Genomic DNA, 26,780 nt, shown 5'->3' with positions numbered 1-26,780 from the left:
GGATCACAAACCACCTGGCTATCTAATCAGAGCAAGGGCAGAAAAACTACAGCACAACACAAACTAATCCCTAATCGATTGTCCTGCCATACTATTCATTAACAAAAATGGATATAAATCAATAATTAATAACATTGACAGTAACAACACGGATGTGGAGAAGCTGCCAATTAAAATTACATGTAGGCATATCAATTTCAAACTACAGAAAATCAAAGATAAATTTAAAAATCCTGAAAGAAGACAGAAGAAAAAACACCTATCAATGAACAAAGATAAGAATTATATTTGACTTCTCCTCAGAATCCATACAAGCGAAAAGAGAGTGGAGTGAAATATTTACAGTGCTGAAGGAAAAAACCACCAATCTAGAATCTGTGCACTGTGAAATTATCCTTCAAAAGTGAAGGAGAAATAAAGACTTTCTCAGACAAACAAAAATTGAAGGAATGTGTTGCCAGTAGACTTGCTTGCAAGAAATGTTAAAAATTCTTTAGAGAGAAGGAAAATGATAGAGGTAAGAAACTCAGATGTACATTAAGTAAGGAAGAGCACAGAAGAGGAAATAAGTGGACGTGAAATAAAAATTTTGTTTCTCTGATTCTTAATTGATCCGATGAAAGTGTGTTCGAAGTAACAATACCAACGATGTATTTGTTTATGTATGCTTATGTGTCTATCTTATGTATCTATGTATGCTTTTATATCAGTGAAATGAACGAGGGCAATGATACAAGGGGTGGAAGGCGGAGGGAGGAGTTAGGATTATTTTGTTATTATGAGGCATCACGTTACCCATGAAGCGGTATAGTGTTATTTAAAAGTGGACTTGGAGCGCCTGTAGATGTTTATCACAAGCTCTAGAGCAACTACTGAAAAAAAAGTTTGGGGCCGGCCCCATGCCCGGGTGGTTAGGTTCGCGCGCACCCCTTTGGTTGCCCAGGGTTTTGCTGGTTCAGATCCTGGGCACGGACGTGGCACCGCTCATCAGGCCACACTGAGGGGGCATCCCACATGCCACAAGTAGAAGGACTCACAACTAAAATATACAACTATGTACTGGGGGGATTTGGGGAGAAAAAGCAGGAAAAAAAAAGAAGATTGGCAACAGTTGTTAGCTCAGGTGCCAATCTGTAAGCTAAGAAAGGAGAGAAAATGCTCAGTTAAAACCACAAAAGGCTGCGCCAGCCCAGTGGCGCAGCAGTTCAGTGCGCACGTTCTGCTCCTCAGTGGCCCGGGATTCTCCAGTTCAGATCCCGGGTGTGAACATGGCACTGCTTGGCACGCCATACTGGGGGAGGCGTCCCACGTATAAAGTAGAGGAAGATGGGCATGGATGTTAGCTCCGGGACGGTCTTCCTCAGCAGAAAGAGGAGGATTGGCAGTAGTTAGCTCAGGGCTAATCTTCCTCAAAAAAAAAAAAACCCACAAAAGGCAGAAAAAGAGTGGAAGATGAAAATCAGAACTAAGAACAAGGACAACAAATAGAAAACAGTAACAAATATGGATACACCTATATCAGTAATCACTTTGAACATCAGTGGTCTAAATGGACCAATTAAAAGACAGAGATTGTCCAAGTGGATAAGAAAACAAGACCCCACTATATGTCTTCTACAAGAAACTCACTTTAAATATAAAGACACATAGATGAAAAGTAAATGGATGAAGAAAAATATACCATGCTAACACTAATCAAAAGAGAGCTGGAATAACCATTAATTTCAGACAGAGCAGACTTCAAAGCAAGTAAAGCTACTAGGGATAAAGAAGGGCATCACATAATGGTAAAGGAGCTAGTTTTCCAAGAGACACAATCCTTAAAATGTACGTGCCTGACAACAGAGTGTCAAACTACATGAGGCAAACACTGACAGAGCTGCAAGGAGAAGTCGATGAATCCACTATCATAGTTAGAGACTTCAACACCCCTCCCTCAGAAAGGGACAGATCCAGCAGGCAGAAAATCAGTGAGGACATAGGTGAAATCAACAAGACCATCAATCAACTGGAAATAATTGACACCTGTAGACTACTTCCCCCAAAAACAGGGGAATACACATTCATCTCAAGCTCACATGGAACATTGACCAAGAGAGACCACATTCTGGGCCGTAAAACACTCTGTAATAAATTTAAAATAATAGAAATCATAAAATGTCTGCTCTCAGACCACAATGGAATTGAATTAGAAATCAATATCAGAAAGATAACTGGAAAATCCCAAAATACGTCAAGATTAAACAAACACTTCTAAATAACACATGGATCAAAGAAGAATTCTCAAGAGAAATTTAAAAATATTTTGAACTAAATGAAAATAAGAATACAACTTATTTAAATTTGTGGGATGCAGTGCTTCGATGGAAATTTATAGCATTGAATTCATTTGTTAGAAAAGAAGAAAGATGTAAAATCCATAATCTAAGTTTCCACCTTTGGAAACTGGAAAAAGAGCAAATTAAATTCAAAGTAAGCAGAAGAAAAGAATTAATAAAAATTGGCTCAAACACATACAACTCAAGAGATAAAATATCTCATTAAAAAATGGACAGAGGATCTGAATGGACATTTTTCCAGTGAAGACATACAGATGGCCAACAGGTACATGAAAAGATGCTCAACATCAGTAATCATCAGGGAAGTGCAGATCAAAAGCACAATGAGGTATCACCTCACACCTCTTAGAATGGCTATTATCAAAAAGACAAGAAATAACAAGAGTTGGCGAGGATGTAGAGAAAAGAGAACCCAGGTGCACTGTTGATAGGAATGTAAATTGGTGCAGCCACTATGGAAAACAGTATGGAAGTTCCTCAAAAAATTAAAAATAGAACTATCATGTAATCCAGCAATTTTGCTTCTGGGTATTTATCCAATAAGGAAACAAAATCACTATCTTGAAAACATGTGTGGACCCCGTGTTCACTGCAGCATTATTTATAACAGCCAAGACATGGAGGTAACCTAAGTGTCCATCGATGGATGAATAGGTAAAGAAGATGGGGTGTATATATATATAGAACAGAATATTACTTTGGCATAAAAAAGAATATAATCTTGCCATTTGCAACAACATGAATGGACTCTGAGGGCATTATGCTAAGTGAAAGAAGTCAGACAGAGAAAGATAAATGCCGTATGATCTCACTTGTGGAATCTAAAAAGAAACACACCAAAAAACCCAAACTCATAGATACAGAGTACAGATTGGTGGTTGCCCCAGGCAGAAGGTGTGAGGTGGGTGAAATGGGTGCAAGTGGTCAATAGGTACAAACTTCCAGTTATAAAATAAATAAGCCCTTGGGAATGTAATGTATAGCGTGGTGCTGTAGTTAGCAATGCTGTATGCTATATTTGAAAGTTGCCAAGAGAGTAGATCTTAAAGGTTCTCATCACAACAAAAAAAGGTTGTAATTATATGTGGTGATAGTTGTTAACTAAATGTATTGTGGTAGTCATTTTGCAATCATTACCTATATCAAATTGTTATGTTGTACACCTAAAACTAGTACAGTTATATGTTAATTATATCTCAGTTAAAAATTGTAAAATACCACACACTCTATTCAAAATTTTTTTTGGCGGTTGAAAATACATCATGCACGTCCCTCCAGATCAGTACCTTTAGATTGTACTTACTCTTTTAAGTAGTTGCATAATTTTCCATTATACCTATTTCAAAGTATATTTAACTATCCCTCTAAAAATGAACATTTAGGATGTTTCCCGGTGTGGATTGTTTGGTTGTTTTACTGGAATAAATACTATTACAGCAGACTTCCTTTCACGCACATCCTCACGTACAGGTGACTTCTCTCACAATAAGATACAGCCCCAAACAGGGCTGTTAGCTGGGGGCTATGCACCTGTTTCTTCTTAACAGTCTTATTGCGACACAGACCTTAAGTGTACAGGTCAATCAGATCGCACAGGTGCGTGTGCCCATGGAACTGAGCCCATCGAGACACGGAGCATTCCCGTCATCCTACAAAGTTCCCTTGTGCCGCTTCCTAGTCAAACCCACCCCTGCCCCCGATCAACCGCTGATCTGATTTTGCCTGTTAAGGACGGCCTGGAAGTCCATTACTAGAATTTTATTCCCTGCGAGTTTTTGAAATGATTACTTGAAGATCCCTTCTTTAAATGCAAGTAGGCTCTAGGACAACAATCACTTAGTTTTAACTAAATTTAAATTCAGTGAAAGAAGTAATTCCTTTACTTCTCTGTTCTATACTTTCTCTAGATTTTTGTTTCTTCTTAGGTGAAATGGACAAGTTTTTACTAGATCAACCATTTCTGGCTAGGAGGACTTGAAGACAATAACAGGGTTAGAAAAACTAATCTAAACACTTCAGAAGCCAAACAGGAATTTACGTGTGTAATTCTGCAGCAGAGGCCAGCCTAAAATTTCAATTTTCTTTGTTTCTAGGCTGAAATTATATGAGTGCAAGGTGGTTACACTTGTTCTCTGGTGTTGATATTAGCTTCTGATTGACTGCTTATGAAATCATAACAATTCTGGGGCTCATGGAGGAAAAAAATTTGAAAAGGTTAAACAGCTTGTTGTCTAAGGTTCTGCAGGAGGCCTTCACCAAGGCCTCTCTGCCCAGGGGACTAAGGCATGGAGTTGCTGTCTGTCACATACATCTTACTGGGATAGTTGAAAAAACAGGAATGGTAGATTAAACTATTGCATCAATGTGAAGTGTCCCGTTTGATGACTGCGCTGTGGTTATGTAAGAAAATGCCCTTATTCTTAGGAAATACTTATAAAGTAATGAGGTAAAGGGAAGTATAATAGGATAACCCTCAAATGATTCAGAACAAATAAAGAACAGAGACTTGCGCAAATAGAACGATAAGACAAAGGGGTAAAAATGTTAAAAATCTGGGAATCTGGATAAAAGATACATGGGAATTTTGTATATTCTTATAAGTCTTCTGTAAGTTTGAAATTATTGCAGTTAAAAGGTTTTCTGAAGCTTGTGTTTGAAGATTGTACTGACTCAGACCGTTCTTTGTCCATTAGCTTGAACTAGTAAGAAACGGCTCTCATTTGTTACGTAGAACCCTGGGGCCTGGGAAGAATTCTTATCGTGGTGCCCGCAGGGTCCCTATGGGCGAATCACAAGCCAGAAACGTCTGTTATGTGATTCTACCGGGACTTCTGACCTCCTTAAATTTGAGGGAGTGTGTTTGGGAAGAAAAGCAGAAGTTTCCTGCTACTTAAGTCTAGAACGAAACAGAACGCATAGACTTCATATTCCAGGGCCAATCAAGTGGAAATATCGGGGGGGTGGAAGTCTGGGTCAACTGTAGTTCCCGTCATGACTAAGTGGTGTGAAGACTCATGATGCGGTGACCCAGCGCTGACCACAGGGAGAAATCACAGTCAGGTCAGCATCGCCATTTCCAGGATTCTTGGTAGGGCTGACTCGGCAATTCATCAGTCTTACCACTGACAGCAAACGTAAACCAGACCACTGCACGCGCTTCATCTCTCAGATGGACGTGCGGTACAGCGCGAAGCTGCGTCTCAGGACTGTATGTGGTGTTCACGTGCTCTAAGGACACGTTCCGATAGAGAAGCGTTTGCCCAGGGTAAAGGGACTGCATGTGATCATCTCGATGTGAGTATCAGACGGTAAAGCTCCAGTTCGCTCGTTACTGCCCTGGACTTCCCAGCTCTGAGAGGGCTTGGCGTGTTCTCCAAAAGCTGTCATGTCATTAACTGGGAAACAGAAGCAACACCGATTCCTTCTAACCTGCTCAGTCCTTTTGGTCAGAAAGGCAGGCAGGCTTTCATGTGAAAGGTGTGGAAATCTTGAAAGTCATATCATTCTTCTCATAGCCCCTGGGCTCCCTGGTGTTTATAGTACAGCATTATTCACAGTATAAAAAGAGGTCACTCCATTCTGAGTCGATTCCTTGCAAACAATGATGAGTACAAATTTCAGCTCTGATATTGTTGACTGTATGATTCTGAGCAAATGATTCATCTCCTGGAGACTCAGTTTCTTTAGAAAACAGAGCTTCCCAAGAAGGCCAAGCAGAACAGTGGGGGGTCTGGGAACCAGGTGACTTAGAGAATTGGTAAGAGAGCTGGGGTACCACCACACGCCTGTGAGAATGGCCAAAATCCCAAACACTGACAACACCAAATGCTGATGAGGACGCAGGGCAACAGGAATTCTCCCTCGTGGCTGGCGGGAATGCAAAACGGTGCAGACACTTTGGAAGACAGTTTGGGGGTTTCTTACAGAACTAAACACTCTTACCATACGGTCCAGCGATTGTGATCCTTGGTATTTACCTACAGAAGCTGAAAACTTATGTCCACACAAAAACATGCACACGGATGTTACAGCAGCTTTATTGATAATTGCCAGAACTTGGAAGAAACCAAGATGTCCTTCAGTTGGTGAATGGATAAATAAACTGTGGTTTACCATCTAGACAATGGAATATCATTAACCCTCCCAAAAAATGAGCTATCAAGCCAGGAAGAGACATGGAAGAGTCTTAAATGCATATTGCTAAGTGAAAGAAGACAATCTGAAAAGGCTACATACTGTATGATTCCAACTATATGACATTCTGGAAAAAGCAAAATAATGGACAGTAAGAACATTAGTGGTTGCTCTGGGTTGGGAAGAGGGGATTGGGAGAGATGAATAGGCAGAGTACAGAGAATTTTTAGGGCAGTGAAGATATTCTGTATGATACCATAATGATGGATTCACGTCATTACACATCTGTCCAAACCAACACCTAGAGTGAGCCCTGGTGTAAACTGTGGACTTTGGGTGATTATGATGTGTCAGTGTAGGTTCACCAATTGTAACAAATGTACCACTCTGACAGAGGATGCTGGGGGAGGCTGTGCACGTGTGGGGGCAGGGGATATATGGGAACTCTCTGTACTTTCCCCTCAGTTTTGCTGTGAACCTGAAACTGCTCTCAAGAAATAATCTTTAAAAAAAAAATGGTGCATTAAAAACAAACCTTAAAGCAATTAATGTTCTTAAGTAAATTAAAAGAGTTTTAGAATTTGGTTTTATTCTCCACAAGCCTCCAGAGAGAAATTTTTCAAGAAGCTAAAGAAGAAAATGAAGTCTCCCCTCCCCCATCTCACTAACATGGCTTGCCTACAGATTTCTTCTGAAAGATTCTTTTGTTCCCTACACCCACTGATTTTCTGGGTTTCTTTAATGCTGCCCCCTACGCAGGAAAAGTCTTTGCTTTCTTATCTACGAGCCAACTCTCTGTCCTCTTTCAAATTCTCCCTCAAGGTTGAATTCTTCCAGAAATCCTAACTCATCTCTAAAACTTAACTTCCTAGTTTGGAAAGAGCATCTAATATAGTTTGTGAGAATTGTAGTTGCTTTTCTCATTTGCCCCTATTCTTGGGGTTATACAGATCATATCCTTTTTGTGACAAACTTAATGAATAAAATTTTTATGAGATAATGATTATTAAGGCATTTTTTTTAATGGAGAAGGCAGTGGACTGAATATCAGGAGCCTCTGCTTTGTGTTTTGGGGCACATTGCTTTACCATTTTGGCGTTCAATTTTCTCATCATAAAGTAAGTGTGCTAGATTCTGATCCTTTTTATCTCTTAGTATTGTGACTCCAAGACTTGTTACAAAGAAAAGTTATTACAACTGAAGGTTATTTCTATTCAAACTAAGACCACCAGGTGGTGGTATCCGGAAACTTGGAATCTCCATTTGATGGGCAACGGAATAACTTTTCCTTCTCGTGGTGGTTGATTTTAAGTGGCCTCACAATCCAGAGCTTAATTCACAAAGTGATTGTTGCTGAACATCATGCTCCTCGAGAAGCAGAAAGTTTATGGTGCCACAAAATTAGAAGTAAAAGGACCTTGAACTGGTTTTCTTTAAAATTTACTACTTGTTTTTAAGATCCAAATATTAAGAATATGCAGCGTTCTTGTATGTATGTTTTATAATTGAAAAAATTAATACATGCACACAGTTAAAACAATTATTCCAGGAGTGTCGCTGCGAAGCCGTCTCCTTCTCACTCCAGAACCTTGAATCTCTTTAATTTCTCAGCCCCCCTCGTCAGAGAGAAGTACACTGTTTGCTGAAAAGAGCGAAGTGCAGCCCAGCGCTTATAACATGCCACCATCTGTGTTTTCAGAACATGTGTGTGTATGTCCTGCCTGTAAATTCATAGAGTGCCTCTGGGAAGAAACATGAGGAAACTGGTGATCATGGCTGCCAAGGGGAAGAAAAATGGAGACCCCAGGAGACAAGAGGGAATCAAGACTCAGTAGTCACCGTATACATTTTTACCTTTTAATTTTTTACCATGTGCAGCTATCAATTACAAATTCCCACAGCATATCTTGGAGACCATTCCATATCCACACATAGTTCTATCTCATGCTTTTTAACAATACTGAATGTTCTTACTCTACTTGAAATTACATATATTCAGTTTTACCCAAAATAATATTGCCGATACCAGGCTCTGGAACTGAGCAGATCCAGGCTGGAATCCAGGCTCCAGCACTAACTCCGAGTGCAGCTCTGGGTGCCGCTTCACGTCAGGTGCCTTCTCCGTGGCTGATCCGGCCCCAGTCGTCAGGGCTATTGTGAGGATGTGAGGAGCACATCACGCAGACTATGCTATGCAAAGGGCCAGGCCACGGTCAGCACTCAGTGAGGTTCAGATTTCTCTGCTGGCTTTTTGAAAAAGTCGATTAAATGCCTGAAATGAAGAGACTAAGGTGTGCTCTTATTGTTGTTAGTGATTTCTCCTCGTCTTGGAGTTTGTAGTAGACTTCTGCTCTGAGGAAATAAACACTGGAAAGTAGGCGTCAAAGTAAGTGTGATCCAAGATCGGGTATCCTTTGAAAGGACTAAGCTTGTCTTTTATTTTTCAGGCAGTTAAATGAGGGAAATGAGAGCATGGAGCAATTATCCGTTCTTGTTGTCAGCTGAGCTTTCCAATTCGAATAATTCAGGCCAAAAATGAGGGAGCTATTTGAGACATTCAACTAACATATAGCATACGTAGCTTATCTGCTACGTTGCCACAATTGTCAAGAAACGATTGTAGAACCACACTGCTCTCTGTGTTACTATTTGTGATGATCTGATTTGTGTCGCCCCTCCCCAAATTTATATGTTGAAGCCCCAACCCCTGATGTGACTGTATTTGGAGACAGAGCCTTTATGGAGGTAATTAAGGTTAAATAAAGTCGTAAGAGAGGGGTTCTAATCCAATGGGACTGGAATCCCTGTAAGAGGAAGGGTCTCCAGCCTCGCTCTCTCTCTCTCTCTTTTCCTGCATACACAGAGGAACAGCCACGTGAGGGAACAGCAAGGTGGCCGTCTACAGGCCAGAAAGAGACCTCTCACCAGAAACTGAACTTGCCGGCACCGTGACCATGGACTTCCAGCCTCCAGAACTGTGAGAAAATAAATGGCTGTAGTTTACCCCGCCCAGTCTGTGATCTTTTGTTATGGCGGCCTGAGTAGATTAACACACTGCTAGAGGAATTTCCCTCTGTCGGGACAGCTGGAAATGGGCTCTTGCTTTTGTTGAGATATATACCTGTCTTCGATCTAAATTGTTTCTAAGACAAAAAAAGATGCAGACAGTGCAAGTTCAGAAACCTGTCAAGAAGTTAGTTAGTGCTTTACTCTAGCAGTGAAATAAACTGCTGTGACAGTAATTGCACTTAATCACGTTTACTTTACAAATTCGGAAACTCAGGCCAAGAGAGCGGAAGTCAGCTCCCTCACGGCTGAGCCAGAACTGCGTTTAGTCCAGGTGCCCAGTGCTCTCACCATCACAGCCACTGCTTAGAGCCAGGTCTCCCCCTCCTGGGCTGCAGGGAGTGGGGAGTGGAGGGGATGGGGGAGCTGACCGCACACTCACCTCCCTGCCGGAGCTCCACGAGACCAGGATTTAGGGACCTGCGCTCTCTTCCCTGAACCAAAACCAGGGCCTCTCAGAGAAGGCCTTTTCTCTCTTATTTAGGAGATCAGTGGAGATCTTTTTGATTCAGGTTATAAATACATTAAGGAATTTGCAGGTTATTTTGAGAACCAAGGATAGTGGATTTCATTAAACGAAATGAGTGGCGGCACATAACCCACACTCCTTAAACAATAATTGTCTAGATGGGATACTTAGCACCATTTAAAGATGGGTAGAAGTCTAATATTTAAAGTTTGGGTTTATAGATATGATTTTTTGAAAGAGCACATACAACAACCCCAAACTACTCCAGATATATGATGTTTCCCCCATATGATGCTCTACGGTTTCTCCTTCTACACCCATCTACCTGTCTCTCTCTGTCGTCTGTCTGTCATCTGTCTATCTGTCATCTACCATCTGTCTACTTATAGATGGACACACACACACACCGTGTTGAAGATTCAGATACCTGGAACAAAGACTTGCCTGTCTACTTTCCAGTCTCCCCTTCTTCCCTGGTAAAAAAAAAAAAACCTAAATTGTTGGCCGCACATGTGTGTCCACATTTAAAGCTAAGTTTCCAGCTTCCCTCGCAGATCTCCCTTCTCTAAGTGGACGTCGATGGTTGAGGCTTCCAGGAAAGTGATTTTAAAAGAGCTGACTGGCATGCGGGCATGTGCTTGTGCCTGCACTCCCCCTCTTCCTGCTACCTGGCATCTGGACATGATGGCTGGACTACAGCAGCCATTTTCTAATCACAAGGTGACCCTGAGAATGGAAGCTGTGAGGTAGGGCTGAGAAAGCAGAAATAGTGGAGTCAAGATCCTAGGTGACAGTGGAGCCACTGGTGGAGCCCTGAACTGACTAAATCTGGACTTGTTTTATGTGAGAGAAAATTTTATATCATTTTTGAGCCTCAGTTATTTTGGATGTTTGTGTTCCACGAGGCAGGAGTCTTTGCCTGTTATAGCCACTGGTATATCCCAAGGACCCAACATAGGCATCATTTGGGAAAGGCTATCGTTGAGGGAATGCAGCAGTATGCAGCCTAAACTCTAACTGTGTTTTTCGTAATATTGCAAAGGGTGAACTGGGAAAACTCTGGAGTGTTTCGCAGAGCTAAAGAGAGGTTGCTGGAAGATAGAAGTGAGCAAACACAGAGCAGCTGGAACCTTGGCGAAGATTGCAGGAGGATTTATCCAAACTGAGCTAAAAATAGTGTGGTCTCTCTGGGAAGGACAGAGGCTGGGTCCAGCTGGGGTAAACTGTTTACGGTGACCCTGGCCACGGACAAAATCCTCAGGGCCCTGAGATGTCAGCCACTCCTTACCTGGCAACCCATGACCACAGCGCTGTAAGATATTTCATCCCGCCAACAAGGTTTACTAGAATAAGAAACGATTAGACATGTACATAAACGAACCACACTCATACTGGATTTGGGGCACCCTGAAGTAAGCCAGGTCTAATTGTTTGTGTCTCCAGAGTCTTCAAGAATGCCCGCTGCACATGGCACCTTCCATGGGTGTTTGACAACTGCTTTGACCTGACGATCAGGGGAGAGGAGACACAAGAAGCTTCCCCTCCCCCCTCCCCCTCTGGCACCTGCGCTTTCCAGGGGGTGCAGGTGTGTTAGATGGAAGCACAGTTACAAACTGCTTGAAATTTCATTACTAGAAATTTATTCCCTGTGAGTTTTTTATTCGATTACTTGAAGGTTCCTCTTTTAAATACAAGTAGGATACAGGACAAAGAATACTGAGTTTCAATCTGTTTGCTTTTTCCTTCTCCTTTCCATGTGTTCCCCAGATTTCCGCATCTTCCTATGTAAAATGGAAAAGTTTCGACTAGATCAATCATTTCTAGCTAGGAGGCCTTAAAGACTATAACAGGGTTAGAAAAACTAATCTAAATATTTCAAAAGCCAAACAGGAATTGTACATTTATACCCCGCAGCAGAGGCCAACATAAAATTCTAGTTTTCTTTGTTTTCAGGCTGACATTGTATGAATGCAGTGTGGTTCCACTCATGCTCTGGTGTTGATATTAACCTCTGATTGACCACTTATGAAATCGCGACATTTCTGGGGCTCCTGGAGGAAAAATATTTGAAAAGGTTCATGGGGATTAAACAGGTTGATCTTTAAGGTTCTGCACAGCTCGGGGGACTAAGGGATAGAGTTGCCTTCTGTCACTCTCACCTTATTGTGACTCCTTTTGCCAGTTTTATTGGGGTGTAATTGATAAGTAGAAATTGTATGTATTTCCACATGCTTTGATATATGCATACATTGTGAAATGACCACCACAATCAGGCTCATGAACATATCCATCACCTCACATAGTTTACCTTTGTGTGTGTGTGTGTGTTGAGAACACATAAGATCTACTCTCTTAGCAACTTTCAAGTATACAATACAGTATTGTTAACTGCTGACATTACATCTCCAGAACTTGTGCATCTTGTGTAACTGAAACTTTGTATCCTGTGACCAACATCTCCCCTACCCCCCACCCCTGGCAACCACCATTCTACCCTGTGCTTCTATGAGTTCAACTATATTAGATTCCGTATATAAGCAACATCGTGCAGTATTTATCTTTCTGTGACTGGTTTATCCCACTTAGCATATGTCATAAGTCACAGGATTTCCTTCTTCTTAAAGGCTGAATAATATACCCCTATGGGACTTCAGGCAGAAGCCTTGAAGAGGAGGGGAGATACAGGGCACTCACGGCCCAGCAGAGTGACCATTTCCTCCCCGACTGTAACTCAGAGTGCTCTCCCCTCAGACCCCGGGCCCTGAGCAGCGTTTAGAAAGGGCCCCCTTCCTGTTCTGATATGCTTGTCCACTACCTGCCCTCATCATCATTGCTCTCAACAGAGAGAGAAACCATTTTCATCAAAACGTTAATTAAACCTCAGAGTTGTGTAACTTCTAACCTGGCCAACGCTGTGGAAGCCCATTTAACTAAAATAATATGGGTGGGCATGGCTAGATGTCAGGTTTCTGTAAGGATCTACGATTATATTTAAATTGTTTTGTTTTTATAACTGCTATGGGACCTCACAAAGACTCTAATTGCAAATATTTGCTGATCCACATTGTTATAACTAGTTTATCTTTCCCATGGAGATAGACAGAAAGTAAAATAATTGAAAAACAGGGTCTTTCCACCCAGGTGAGTCATTATGCTGGGTAAATGAACAGGTTGCTGTGTTTAAGACTGCATCTGGTCATTACAGGAAACAATTCCAGAAAAGGGTGAGTAATTTCCTTTTTCATTTAGTTTTGCACAGCATTGCGCTGGGTGCATAGTAGGCCTTTAATCAGCGTTTGCTAAAGGGTAACGTAATCATCAGCCACACACTTTAGCATTATCTTCAAATGAATGATGACTATTTGGGCTGCTGTATTTTAAAGGCTCTTCAAGCTCTGAGAGTCCATAATTGTGAGCTAATTGTCTGCATTGCTCATGGTATATCACCCATTACTTATTATTTTAGTTATGCCTTTCTGCTAAAAGTTTTAGCATCTTGTGGGAATGTAAAATGGTGCAGCCAACGTGTGACACAGTATAGCAGTCCCTCAAAAAATTAAACATAAAATTACCATATGATCCCAATTCCGATTCTGGGTATATACCCAAAAGAATTGAAAGCAGGGACTAAAATATTGTATACCATGTTCGTAGCAGCATTATTCACGATAGCCAAAAGGTGGAAGCAACCCAGGTGTTCATCAACAGATGAAGGGATAAACACATGTGGTCCATCCATACAAAGGAATGTTATTCAGCCCTAAAAAGGAAGAAAATTCTGACACATTCTACAACATGGAGACCCTTGAGAACATTATGCTAAGTAAAATGAACCGGCCACAAAAGGACAAACATTGTATGATTCCACCTATGTGATATGCTCAGAGTAATCAAATTCATAGAGACTGAACGTAAAAGGGTGGTTGCTAGGGGCTGGGGGAGGGGGCAGTAGAGAGGTATTGTTTAGTGGTGTGGAGTTTCAATTTGGGAAGATGAAAAGTTCAGGAGATGGATGACAGCGACGGTTGCACAACAGTGTGAGTGTACTTAATGCCACTGAACTGTGCACCTAGAAATGGTTAAAATGGTAGATTTTATGGTATGTATATTTTAACACAATGAAAACAATTTTAGAATCTTAACTAGAGTGTTGGTCTAGGACACATGTTTACTTTTAAGTAGAAGGAGAGACAACAATCTGAGTGATTGATAGAATCCTAACATAGTAGAGAATGCATTTAGTCATTTTCCTTGTCTTCTGGAAAGACAGAGCTGTTAGCACAGGCTTCAGAATCAAACTTAGGACTGAGCCCAGGCCCTGTGCTTCTCATTTGTGTGATGAGGAGGGTCTGAAATCCACTTTCAGCTCTTGGGCAGGATTAATATTTTAGGTGATGCTACACATGTACTGACAACTCTTGATTATCATTGAATAAATGGGATGAGTGGGTGGGTGTATCCCATAAGTGGATATGGGCTCCAATGGGTAGATGGGATAAATAGCTGGGTGTACCCCATAAGTGGATATGGGCTCCAATGGATAGATGGGATGAATGGGTGGATATATCCCATAAGTGGATATGGGCTCCAATGGCTAGATGGGATAAGTAGCTGGGTGTATGCCATAAGTGGATATGGGCTCCAATGGATAGATGGGATGAGTGGGTGGATGTATCCCATAAGTAGATATGGGCTCCAATGGATGAATGGGATGAATGGGTGGATGTATCCCATAAGTGGATATGGGCACCAATGGATGAATGGGACGAATGGGTGGATGTATCCCGTAAGTAGATATGGGCTCCAATGGATGAATGGGATGAATGGGTGGATGTATCCCATAAGTAGATATGGGCTCCAATAGATGAATGGGATGAATGGGTGGATGTATCCCATAAGTGGAAAGGGGCACCAATGGATGAATGGGATGAATGGGTGGATGTATCCCGTAAGTAGATATGGGCTCCAATGGATGAATGGGATGAATGGGTGGATGTATCCCGTAAGTAGATATGGGCTCCAATGGATGAATGGGATGAATGGGTGGATGTATCCCATAAGTGGATATGGGCACCAATGGATGAATGGGATGAATGGGTGGATGTATCCCGTAAGTAGATATGGGCTCCAATGGATGAATGGGATGAATGGGTGGATGTATCCCGTAAGTAGATATGGGCTCCAATGGATGAATGGGATGAATGGGTGGATGTATCCCGTAAGTAGATATGGGCACCAATGGATGAATGGGATGAATGGGTGGATGTATCCCGTAAGTAGATATGGGCTCCAATGGATGAATGGGATGAATGGGTGGATGTATCCCCTAAGTGGATATGGGCTCCAATGGATGAATGGGATGAATGGGTGGATGTATCCCGTAAGTAGATATGGGCACCAATGGATGAATGGGATGAATGGGTGGATGTATCCCATAAGTGGATATGGGCTCCAATGGATGAATGGGATGAATGGGTGGATGTATCCCGTAAGTAGATATGGGCACCAATGGATGAATGGGATGAATGGGTGGATGTATCCCATAAGTAGATATGGGCTCCAATGGATGAATGGGATGAATGGGTGGATGTATCCCCTAAGTGGATATGGGCATCAATGGATGAATGGGATGAATGGGTGGATGTATCCCCTAAGTGGATATGGGCTCCAATGGATGAATGGGATGAATGGGTGGATGTATCCCGTAAGTGGATATGGGCACCAATGGATGAATGGGATGAATGGGTGGATGTATCCCATAAGTGGATATGGGCACCAATGGATGAATGGGATGAATGGGTGGATGTATCCCATAAGTGGATATGGGCACCAATGGATGAATGGGATGAATGGGTGGATGTATCCCATAAGTGGATATGGGCACCAATGGATGAATGGGATGAATGGGTGGTTGTATCCCATAAGTAGATATGGGCTCCAATGGATGAATGGGATGAATGGGTGGATGTATCACGTAAGTAGATATGGGCCCCAATGGATGAACAGCTGGATAAATGGGTGCCTCTTCTGTAGGCTCAACTCAATGAAACAACCTGGGGGATGATAAATTGGTCACCTCCAATCTCCGTAATGACAAAATCTCCCCAAAGGGTTGTTGTAGAGATTCAGCAAGGTAACGTGTGGCTGCAAGCTCTCAGTTGGTAGGGGCTATTATTTTAGTTGTATGCTGTCTAGCTTGGCCCAGTTCCTGCCCTGACTTCTTCAAGGCAGAAAGTTTAACCCTTTAGTTCCCATTTCAGTTTTAATTGTCTCCCTTAACCTCTTTCACTATCACCAAGGAATGGGGTTTCCCACTGCTGTAGGACTCTGCTAATTTTTTGTTCAAGTGCTCCCTAAAAGAATTTAGAAAAGTCATGAAACCCCCCAACCCCACATTTTAAGTTGCCTTCTGAAGTGTTTTCTCATAAGTTTAAATGGGTACAAATGATGTAATTTCAAGCTTATTGAAAAATAATGTCATTTTATAATTCAAAATATTTTGTCACTTTTAAATGTATCCAATAGATTCTAAAATACCAGCCACTTGACACTTGTGATTATTGTATTAGTTATCTAGTGCTGTGTAACAGATTGTCCCTAAACTAAGCAGATGAAAGCAACCATTTTATGTTCTCATGGTTCTCTGGGTCAGATCACTCACAATCTCCCACAAGATTGCGATCAAGGGGTCAGCCAGGGCTCCAGTCTCATCTGAAGACCTGACAAGGAGGATCTGCCTCCCGGCTCACTCACTGAGCTGCTGGCAGGATGCAGTTCCTTGTGGGCTGTGGACTGAGGGCCTGGCTCCTTGCTGGCCAATGGCCAGAGTCCTCCCTCAGTTCCTTGGCATACGAGGCTCTCCAGAGGGCAGTTCACAACTTGACAACTGACTTCTCTCAGAACAAGTGAGAGAGAGAGAGGAGGAGACAGAGAGAGAACAAAAGAGGATGAGCAAGAAGAAAATCGGTCTTTTTGTAACCTAATCTGGGAAGCCACATCCCATCCCTTCTGCTGCATTTTCTTTGTTAGAAGCAAGTCACTAGGTCAAGCCCAGCCTCACAGGGATGCAATCACTCAGGGGTGTGAACACCAGGAGGCAGGGATCACCGGGCCTTTTTGTGGTGGCTGCCTACCACAATTGCCAATTTTAGAAAATGCTTGAGGAAGGGCACCTTTAACTATTAGAAAATTTTATCATTCCTTTTTCTCCCTGAACTCATAATTCCATTCTACTATTCTCTGAATCTTGTTCTAATGTAATATATACATTTATGCTTGGAATTATTTTATTGATTTCCTTATCATATATCACTATAAGAAAATTATGCATGTAAACTGAAATTTTAATTTTAAAAAATATCCTATGACCATATGGTTTTAGGGATTAGTTTTTTTGTCTGGGACTAGTTATCATTCATTTATTTTTAGTACTAGTGTTATGGTTAGTATTATTGATCAAAACTATGTAAACATTTAATAAAATTTGATAAATAATTATTAAATACAAAAAGTAAAGGGACCAGCCCTGTGGCCAAGTGGTTAAGTTTGTGTGTCTGCTGTGGTGGCCCAGGGTTTCACTGGTTCAGATCCTGGGCCCGGACATGGCACCACTCGTCAGGCCGTGTTGAGGTGGCATCCCACATGCCACAACTAGAAGGACCTGCAACTAAGATATACAACTATGTACCGGGGGGGATTTGGGGAGATAAAGCAGAAAAAAAAAAAGATTGGGAACAGTTGTTAGCTCAGGTGCCAATCTTAAAAAAAAAAAGTAAAATGCCATTGGAAATATACTACTTAACGTAATAGCGTTGTTTGTTTTTTTCAGTTGGTCCGTTTATCCTTCTTGAGTATGACTTATTCCTAGAATGAGTCAGGGCCACTAGTAAATGAGCAACTAATAATGTTCATTAATGATGGTTGTCAACTGCCTTATTTTTGGGGGACTCTGAAGCATATTTCCATTAACCCAATCTAAACTAAACAGGGACATAGGAGGAATAACAAAGGAGCAGAGGACTGGTTGATGAATGACAGAGAGCCCAACTGAAAATTAACGTGGACTTAGAGTATCGTCCTAACTTTGGGGGAAAGTTAACGAAAAAGTTTCTTCTGCATTTCTGACTAAATGTTCATATGAATAGAAAATACCAACTTACCTCCTAAAAAGGCAAAACAATTCTGAAAACCTCCCCTCCAACGGAGCACACAGCAAAGATGCGTTTGCAGAGGGCACAGAAGAGAACATTTGTAATAGAGGAGAGCCACGTTTCAGAGCTTCTGGGTTTGTGTTGGCACGAATGTGTAACAGCCGGGAGAAATAGAAACCATCGGCACAATGGAAGGTACATCCTTTTCAGGGCTCCTTTCTACCGAGACTGCATGCTCGGGCTCAGCGTCAGAAGGCCTCCAGTCAGCAGAGCTGCACATACCCCTGGAGGTGATGCAATCAGCAGCGTGTTCACACATGTGTGACAAGACTGTAATTTCTGCATTCGGTTATAAATGACGGTAATTGGTGTGATAAAGATGTCTCAACTCATTTGGGAATAAACATGGAATCCTGTCATTTTCAATTACTGCCACCAACAAATTCCTCGTCTAATCCCCTTCCTGCTGGGTGGCAGGACTACTGGTAAAAACACAGTCTCTATCCTGTGACTGTGACACTTGAGTACTCACAGAGTATTAGTGTTCAGGGCTGAGGTCTTAGGAAAGCTGATGGGAACAATGCTCTGGAATTCATGCCAGAGCAGGTTAGACCAGGTAATTCCGTTCGTCTACAAGGAGTAACCTCAAAAGCCCTGCCATGGCTGTTAATTCTGTCTGCTCGCACTCTCACTCCTCTGTTGCTGCTGACTTCTCTCTCCCTCTCCTGACGCAGCCCAAGGCTGAGCCTCGTGGTATGGCTCCAGGACTACACGTGACCCTGGGGCTGGCCACACTAGTTTACTCCCTGACCCTTTTCCAGCTGCCTTCTGCTTTGAGGAGAAGCTGGCCTGAAAAGCCGAGTGAATATCCTAGAAATAAGGAACTTGGAATTTCCGGGATATGTGCCTCGGGAAAGTGCTGTGCTCCTATGGAGCTTGTCCCACTTATCTTGGATGGACCAGAGACACCTCCCGAGGGGAGGTCAGGGGACTGAAATTCACTTCCCTGGAGTCTAAGCCTCAGTATTTCAGAAATTAAAAATCAGAATAAGCCTAGGCTACAGAGAGTGAAGAATTGTCTGTGTTTGAAGTAAAGAATCCCAGCGAGATGGAAGGCAGTGAGCAGTTGCTGAGTTTTAAATGTTCGTAAACATAAGACTCTGGGTTACAGCATGAGGTGTTCTGTCTTACACATGAAAGTTTCTGTTCTTTCCAAAAAGAGCGTGTAGCCCCGTGAATCACGCAAACACCGCAGAGGCTGCGAATGGAAATGGCACAAAGATCTCAGGGCCGAGAACCATTGTCTGAGACTCGTGTTCCAAACACGAGTCAACTGAAGTGAGGAAGCCTCGAGTGGCAAATCCATGCAACATGAAGAACTGAAAGGTGACTTGAAATTCACTTCACTTGAAATGGCTTTTCTCCAGAGAGAATGACCATGAATGTATTTGTATGGAGCCAGAAGTGGTGTAAATTAAACTTTTTCAAAAAGACTTCAAAGATAGGAAGTAGGCAAAGAACTGAAAAAAAATAAAGGGGAAAAATGACAGTTTTAAATATTGTCTAGTTTTTAATAAAGCATGGTTTTACAAAGATGAGGGTCAAACCAACTACTTCCCTCCTTTTTTGGTAGAAGAATAATTTATGAATTTCAGGGTTTCTTTTTGAATATTCCAATTTGGTTTTTTGTAGTAAATATATTTCAGATATCCAAAGGAATAAAACAATGAGTCTGGGAGATTTAGATTTTTTCCTTAATTTTAAAACAATATAATTTAATTGGTTTTCTCAGTAGTGGTTAAGTACAGTCACTAAAGAATACAAAATTGGGGATTGGGATATGGCACGTGTGACAGCAGGCAGAGATTTGGAATTGTGTGCTAAAACTACATAGCTAAATTTATTTAAATGTAATGAAAAGCGTAAAGTTTCAAATGAAATGTTTTGTACTTGAAGTGTGTAAACACTTGCATAGTTTGTGAATTAGTTCTAGCGTGAATTAGGAATGCTGAAAATTTCCTGAATCTATAGAGAAGTTTCCGCTTCAAAATTCTGGGTACAGTGTAAATGTTTAGCATTTGACACATTTTTTTATATGGGTGATTGTGTCAGTCAGTATGTGTGTGTGTGTGTGAGAGAGAGACAGACAGACAGAGACAGACAGACAGAGACAGACAGACAGATTTTAAGGAACTGGCTCATGCGATTATAGGGGCTGGCAAATCCAAAATGCATAAGGCAGGCTAGAAACTCAGGCAGGATTTCTATGTTACAATCCTGAGGCAGAATTCCTTTTCCAGGAAACCTCAATCTTTGCTCTTAAGGCCTTCAACTGATTTGATGAGGCCCACCCACATTATGGAGTATAATCTGCTTTATTTATTGAAGTCAAGTGTTGTGAATGTTAATCCTTCTACAAAATTAATAATTCTACCTTCATAGCAACATCTAGACTAGGGTTTGCTCAAACAACTGGCCACGATAGCCTAGCCAAGTTGACACATAAAATTAGTCATCACAGTAATCAATTTAATTAAATGTTATTATCTAGATAAAAAGTGATTTTTAAAAATTTTCTTGGTTGGCTTTTGGGGGTTTTAGTTCACAAATCATTGAAGACAATAAGTATTTGTATTTGTTTAAAGGCCTCATAAATTGGAATTCTACACTAGAGATTAGAGTTATCTGTAATTAAAGGTAGTAGAAATATGACATTTTGGCTCATACATCAAAAGAGGATTTCAGTCAATCTCAAGGGCAGCCTATATTTACATATATCAAGCTTTGCTATTCATATGGCATCCCAAGATATGAAGATAATCTTTAATCATCCTACTGGAAAATGCACAACTGGAACTGGTATTGGGTCAAGATATTACTAACTGGGAGAATCATTTGGATTTATACAAAGCATGCTTTTTATGTAATAAAAAATGATAGGAGAATGTTTGTCTTTTTAAAATAAGAAAAACTTGTAGCTCAGAAAAGGGAACAAAGTAAATTTAAAAGCTTTTACCTATCCTTTAACATTTCTGACATGCCAGTTACATGTATTTGGGGCCACTCACTATTTTTGCACAGATAGTGGCCTCTGCCATGTTTTTTTTTTTCAGTTTTCTCTCTCTGTGCTTCATTTCAGATAACTTCTGTTTCTTTTCCTTCAAGTTCACTGATCTTTTCTTTTGTAGTGTCTAATCTGCTGTTAATCTCAGCCAATTAAATTTTAATTTTATTTATTTATTTATTTTAAAGATTGGCACCTGAGCTAACATCTGTTGCCAATCTTGTTTTTTTTTCTTCTTCTTCCTAAGGCCCCTTGGTGCATAATTGTATATTCTATTTGTGAGTACCTTTGGTTGTGCTATGCAGGATGCTGCCTGAGCATGGCCTGACAAGTGGTGCCATGTCTGTGCCCAGGATCCAAACCGGCAAAACCCTGCGCCATTGAAGGAGAGCTCATGAATTTAACCATCTCGGCCATGGGGCTGGCCCCTAAATTTTAATTTTAAATACTCTATTTTTCATATCTAGAAATCCCCTCTGGTTCTTTGTTATGGTTTTCCATTTCTGTCCTCATTATGCTCATGTGTTCTTTTGCATCCTCGAGCAGTTGTGTGTATTTATAAACCTGTTTTAATGTCCTGTAATTGCATTATTTCTGTCATCTCTCAGTCTGTTTCTACAACTGATTTTTCTCCTTGCTAAGAGTCACATTTTTTTTTCTCCTTTGTTTGTCTGGTAAGTTTTGATAAGATGCCAGATGTTAAATGTTTTACTTTATTGAATGCTATATATTTTTTCTGTTTCTTTAGAGGATATCAGGTTTTTTCTGGCAAGCAATTATGGGTGAACTTTCTTGTTCCTAAAATCATTTAAGGCATGCCTTCATGGCCTTTACTCTAGGGATTGTCTAGCTCATTTCTTTCTTTTTTCTTTTTAGCTTTTATTTGGTTTTCTTTTTGTAAGGAAAAGTCACCCTGAGCTAACATCTGTGCCAATCTTCTACTTTGTATGTGAGACGCCTCCACAGCATGGCTTGATGAGTGGAGTATGTCTGCACCCAGGGTCCAAACCTGTGAACCTGGGTGGCCAAAGCAGAGTGCACGGAACTTTAACCACTGGGCCATGGGACCAGCCCCCACCTTTTTTTTTCTCCCCAAAGCTCCAGTACATAGTTGTATATCCTAGTTGCAAGTCATTCTAGTTCTTCTGTGTGGACGCTGCCACAGCATGGCTTGATGAGTGGTGTGTAGGTCCACACCCAGGATCTGCACCAGCGAACTCATGGCTGCCAAAGTGGAGCACACAAACTTAGCCACTCGGCCACAGGGCCAGCCCCTAGCTCATTTCTAAGTTGTGGCTCTTCTGGGATCTCTTCCAAATGTTCTGTATATTCGATGAGGTTACTCCCAGCTCTGGGAACTGTTCATCTGAGAGTCCCCCACACTTCTTTCCTGAGAAGTTGTTCTTGCCTGGCCTTATGAGGTTTCATCCTAGACATATGCAGAGTGTATTCAGACAAAATCTCAAAGGAATTCTTTCTCTGCCTAGCTTCCTTCTCTTGGATACTTTGCCCTTCACAGTCATGCACACACCTGAAAATACAAGAAGCGGAAAATTGTACGTAGTGTGATACTATTTTATTGAGAAATTACGGGGCCAGCCCCGGTGGCCTAGTGGTTACGTTCAGCATGTCCACTTCAGCAGCCAGGGTTTGGTTCCCAGGCACAGACCTACCTACACCACTCTGTTAGCAGACATGCTGTGAGGTGTCCCACACACCAAAAAATAGAGGAAGGTTGGCACAGACGTTAGCTCATGGCACATGTTCCTCAGGAAAAAAAAGTAAGACACAGACACACACATATAAACACATGTGTATGTGTTTATATTACAAAATTCAGTGGAAATATAAAACATTACTTAAAAAAATTGTTACTTGGATTTCTGATTCCAACCATGAAAGAGAAATAGGACCTGGAATTATCCTCCCAGTGTAAATAACTAGAAGATTAGGAAAAAATGGTTCTATATAGAGATGGTGAACATTCCTTTTTATAGCTGCATAGTACTCTGTTTAGTGGATATATCATAGTTTATTAAACCAGTTCTTGACTGATGAACATTTGGGCAATTTTTCAGTCTTTTGCTATTAAAAATAATACTGAAACAAACAGCCTTGTAAAAATGGCTTTCAAAATTGTGCCAATGTAGCTTTAGAAGTGGGATTGATGGGTGAAAAGGTAAATGTATACATAATTTTGCTATATATTGCCAGATTTTCCTCTGTAGGTGTTTTATCAGTTTTTTATTCCACTAGAAATGAATGAGTGCCTATTTTCTACACCCTCACCAATAGAGTGTGTTGTCAAACTTTTGGATTTTTGCCAATATAATAAGTGAAAATTGGAATCTTAGTATAATTTTAATTTGCATTTGTCACATTGTGAATAAGGTTGGTAATCTTTTTATATGGATAAAGATGCCTGTCTTTCCATGTTTTTGAGTTGACTGTGGCTTCCCATAGCTCATTTTTCTATAGGAATTTTTGTCTCCTAGCTCTCTATTTCTGGAAACTCATTTTATGGGCTGTGATATCAGTTGCAAATATTTTCCCCAGTTTGCTATTTTCGTGCCTAGTCTTTGGCCATGTAAAGACTTTTTATTTTTATGTTATCAGGTTTATCTATTTTTTTCCTTTTTGCCTTTGGATTTTGAGTCACAGTCCTGAAAGTTTTCTTCACTCCTAAATTGAAAAGAATTTACCCTTATATTTATTCCGTACTCATAGAGTTTCATTTTTCATAATTATATCTCCTATCCATTTGGAAGTGGTCTGGGGAATGAATCCAATGTTATCTTTTCCACATGGCTGTGCAGTTATTCCAACACCACTTTTTAAAAGTCCTTCTTTTCCAATCTTCTAAAAGGCTGTTTTTATCTTATACTAAATTTTTCATATATAATTGAATCTATTTCTGTATTTTGTATTCTGTCTCATTGACTTGTCTACTCATGATCCAACACTATTAATTTTAGAGGGCTTATGTCTTTAACCACTGTAGTGTCACATAAAATAGGTGTGATGTCTATTTGGGACAGAATCACAGCTGCTGTTCCTGTGGAATGACCTCAGGTGTAGCTCCTGGCCTCTGACAGCTCTTGGTTTCTGCCCATTTTCTGGGCCTGGACCCCCGTCTTGCATTGATGCCAGGAGCCCCATTATCTTGGTAAAAAATTGATATTTTGGTTTTGGTAGTCAGAGTCGGTTTCTGTTGCTTACACAAAAACATTTACTGCAACCCTAGCTATATATTTTTCATGATTTGTTTATCTACATTAAAGGGATGCCTTTAATAGTAAGAACTTTAGTCAAAGAGGGAAGAAAGAGGTGACACTGACAGTCTGGGAGATGAGTGTGTGGGAGGAGCATGGGGCAGCATGGGCAATATTAAATAGATGTGGCCTTGGCCTTCCTTTCACAAAACGTGAAGAGAAGCATTCTCTGTCTTAAAATGGCTTTAACTTACTAGGGCGGAAAGTGAAATTAAAATTTTGGCAGCTGTCCTTGCAGAAGCAGCATATCCCAGATCCCGTCAGAAGTCATTCCAGCCGAAGGAGACGAGCTGCAGTGAGGTCTCTCCACTTCCCAGTCCAGGCTCGGAGCCTCCTGACTTCCTGTTGGGTGAGCTGCAGGCCCAAACTTCTACCCCGAGCCGGAGTTCTCTTTCTGAAACATGGATGGATCATATTACTCCCCTGCTTGAAGTCGTTGCATGTCTCCTGGTCTTACAGGATGAGGTTAAGCTCTCTTCCCTCAAGCTGCTTCAACGTCTGGCCTCAGCCTCAGTGTGCAGACCTGTTTCCTGACAACCCCTGTCTCAACGTGCGCTCTACTCGCTGCAGCAGCTGTAGCAGTAGGTTTCCCGAGTAGTAAGGGCAGCGTGGAGCGGGAGTGGTGGTGGGAGAACTAGGAAGCCATCGCTCCTCCCTCTGCTGTATGTATCAGCGCTTGAGCTACTGCGGTTTTCCAGGACGCAACAGACCAGCTCATGTTCGTGCTTTTCTGCAGGCTTCTGCGTGGGCTGGAATTCCCTCCCACTCACCTGGACTGGCGTAGCTCTGACTCCCACTCTCTGTGCAGATCCTACTGCAGCTCAGTCTCTTCACCTGTCTGTCTCTCCAGATAGGAGTGAGCTCAGTTGGGATCATGCTTTATTAATTGTTTAATATAGTGCTAAATGAATGAATACAAACCCTGCAGTTAGTATTATGGCAAATAGCTTCTCTATGCTACTGTGCAGTAGGATTTTCTGCAGTGATGGAAATGTTCTGTACCTGCATTGTCCAGTGAAGTAGCCATTAGCCACATATGGCTGTTGAGTACTTGAAATGTGGCTACTGCGACTGAGAAATTAAATTTTCAATTTGATGTCATTTTTATTAATCTAAATTTAAATAGTCACGTTTTCTTTTCTTACTTTTTACTTTAACTTCAACCATTTCCTGGACTCCCTTGTCATTTATACTTAGGCTTAAATGTTTGCTAGATTAAGGTGATTCAAAATAAGAAGGTATAGGTAAGTTTGCAGCAAAAAACCCAAAGTAAAAATATTTTTTGTCTAAATATTTTGACAGATTAGGTTCTATCCTAACTTTTACAGAAGCCATTCAATATAACATACAGTATACTTAATCCAATGAAATCACTTATTTCTGATATTTTAAGTCTTTTGTAAGTAATGCATTATTTTAAAATGGTTTATAATAGAATTCAGGGTGAGCTTTTATGCTAAAAAAACTTGGGGACGTCATTCTCCACTTATATGGCTCCTATAAGAGGAATAGTAGCACAGATTTCTATACTTGCCTGAAGGGGATCATTTTACTCAACTTTAGAATTTATGACAATCTCTTTAAGTGTTGAAGATCCTTGTACTTGTGTAGCTGAACTCCAGAACTCTGTCCATTTTTGAGCGTTTATTGAGTCACTTAAAGATGAAAGGAATCCCAAGAATAAGATCTCTAGACAACAAAATTGCTTTATCAAATCCTGTAGGCATCTTGAAGGATCGCGTTCTTAACCTTATTTAAATCCCCTCTCTGGGGTTGGGGTCAGGGGTCTCTATCTGTGTGAACTCCTTCCATGAATCTGATCTGTGCCCACGGCTGAGAACCACCCCCAGGAGTCTGCTGAGGTGGGTGGAAGGGGAATTTGAAGCTACTGGATATACAAAGCAACCAGGTTCATCTTCCAGGAGCACAGATTTTTCTTGGAGGATTAAGGAATTCAAAACATGATTTTGTATTAAAAGAAATTAGCATAAATTATGAAACAAATGGCAAACTTGCAGATAAAACAGAGGTGTCAAACCAACACCAACACAATTCCCCTTATTGACCTGGCCTTGGATTATTTCCCAAGACGGCACTCTCCCTGGCTCCGATGGAAGAGTTTGGAAACAGAGCTGCCATACACAGCATCCAGAATAAGTAAGAATGGACTTTTGACATGACATTTTAATTCTAAATTTGGCAAACAGACTCTGTCTCCACTTCTCATCACCCTTCTTTTAAACTTTATGCAGCTGTTAGATGAACTGGTGGCTTGTCCTCACACCA

The 26,780-nt window shown here is 41.1% G+C and overlaps 1 protein-coding gene across 7 annotated transcripts in view; it reads left to right on the top strand.

Annotated features, from left to right (window-relative positions):
* Window positions 1–25,590, top strand: part of LOC138916016 (uncharacterized) — a 28,108-nt gene extending 2,518 nt beyond the window's left edge. For 2 of the 7 annotated variants that reach the window (XR_011422648.1, XR_011422646.1), the window contains exons 2-3: window positions 19,379–19,544; window positions 24,721–25,590. Coding sequence is in view for 2 of the 7 variants with exons in the window: in XM_070225549.1 (XP_070081650.1) it covers window positions 24,721–25,028 (308 nt within the window). In the remaining 5 variants the exon portion in view is untranslated. Of the gene's footprint in view, window positions 1–7,862; window positions 9,219–9,336; window positions 9,477–19,378; window positions 19,545–24,720 lie in introns of those variants that run through there. The other 5 variants (XR_011422649.1, XR_011422647.1, XR_011422650.1 and 2 more) reach the window with 4 other exon arrangements.
* The last annotated feature ends 1,190 nt before the right edge of the window (window positions 25,591–26,780 follow it).

This window comes from Equus caballus, chromosome 10, assembly GCF_041296265.1.
Source record: "Equus caballus isolate H_3958 breed thoroughbred chromosome 10, TB-T2T, whole genome shotgun sequence".
Taxonomy (NCBI): Eukaryota; Metazoa; Chordata; class Mammalia; order Perissodactyla; family Equidae; genus Equus; species Equus caballus.
Note: the sequence above shows the minus strand (reverse complement) of the source record. Positions and strands in the feature narration are given on the sequence as shown.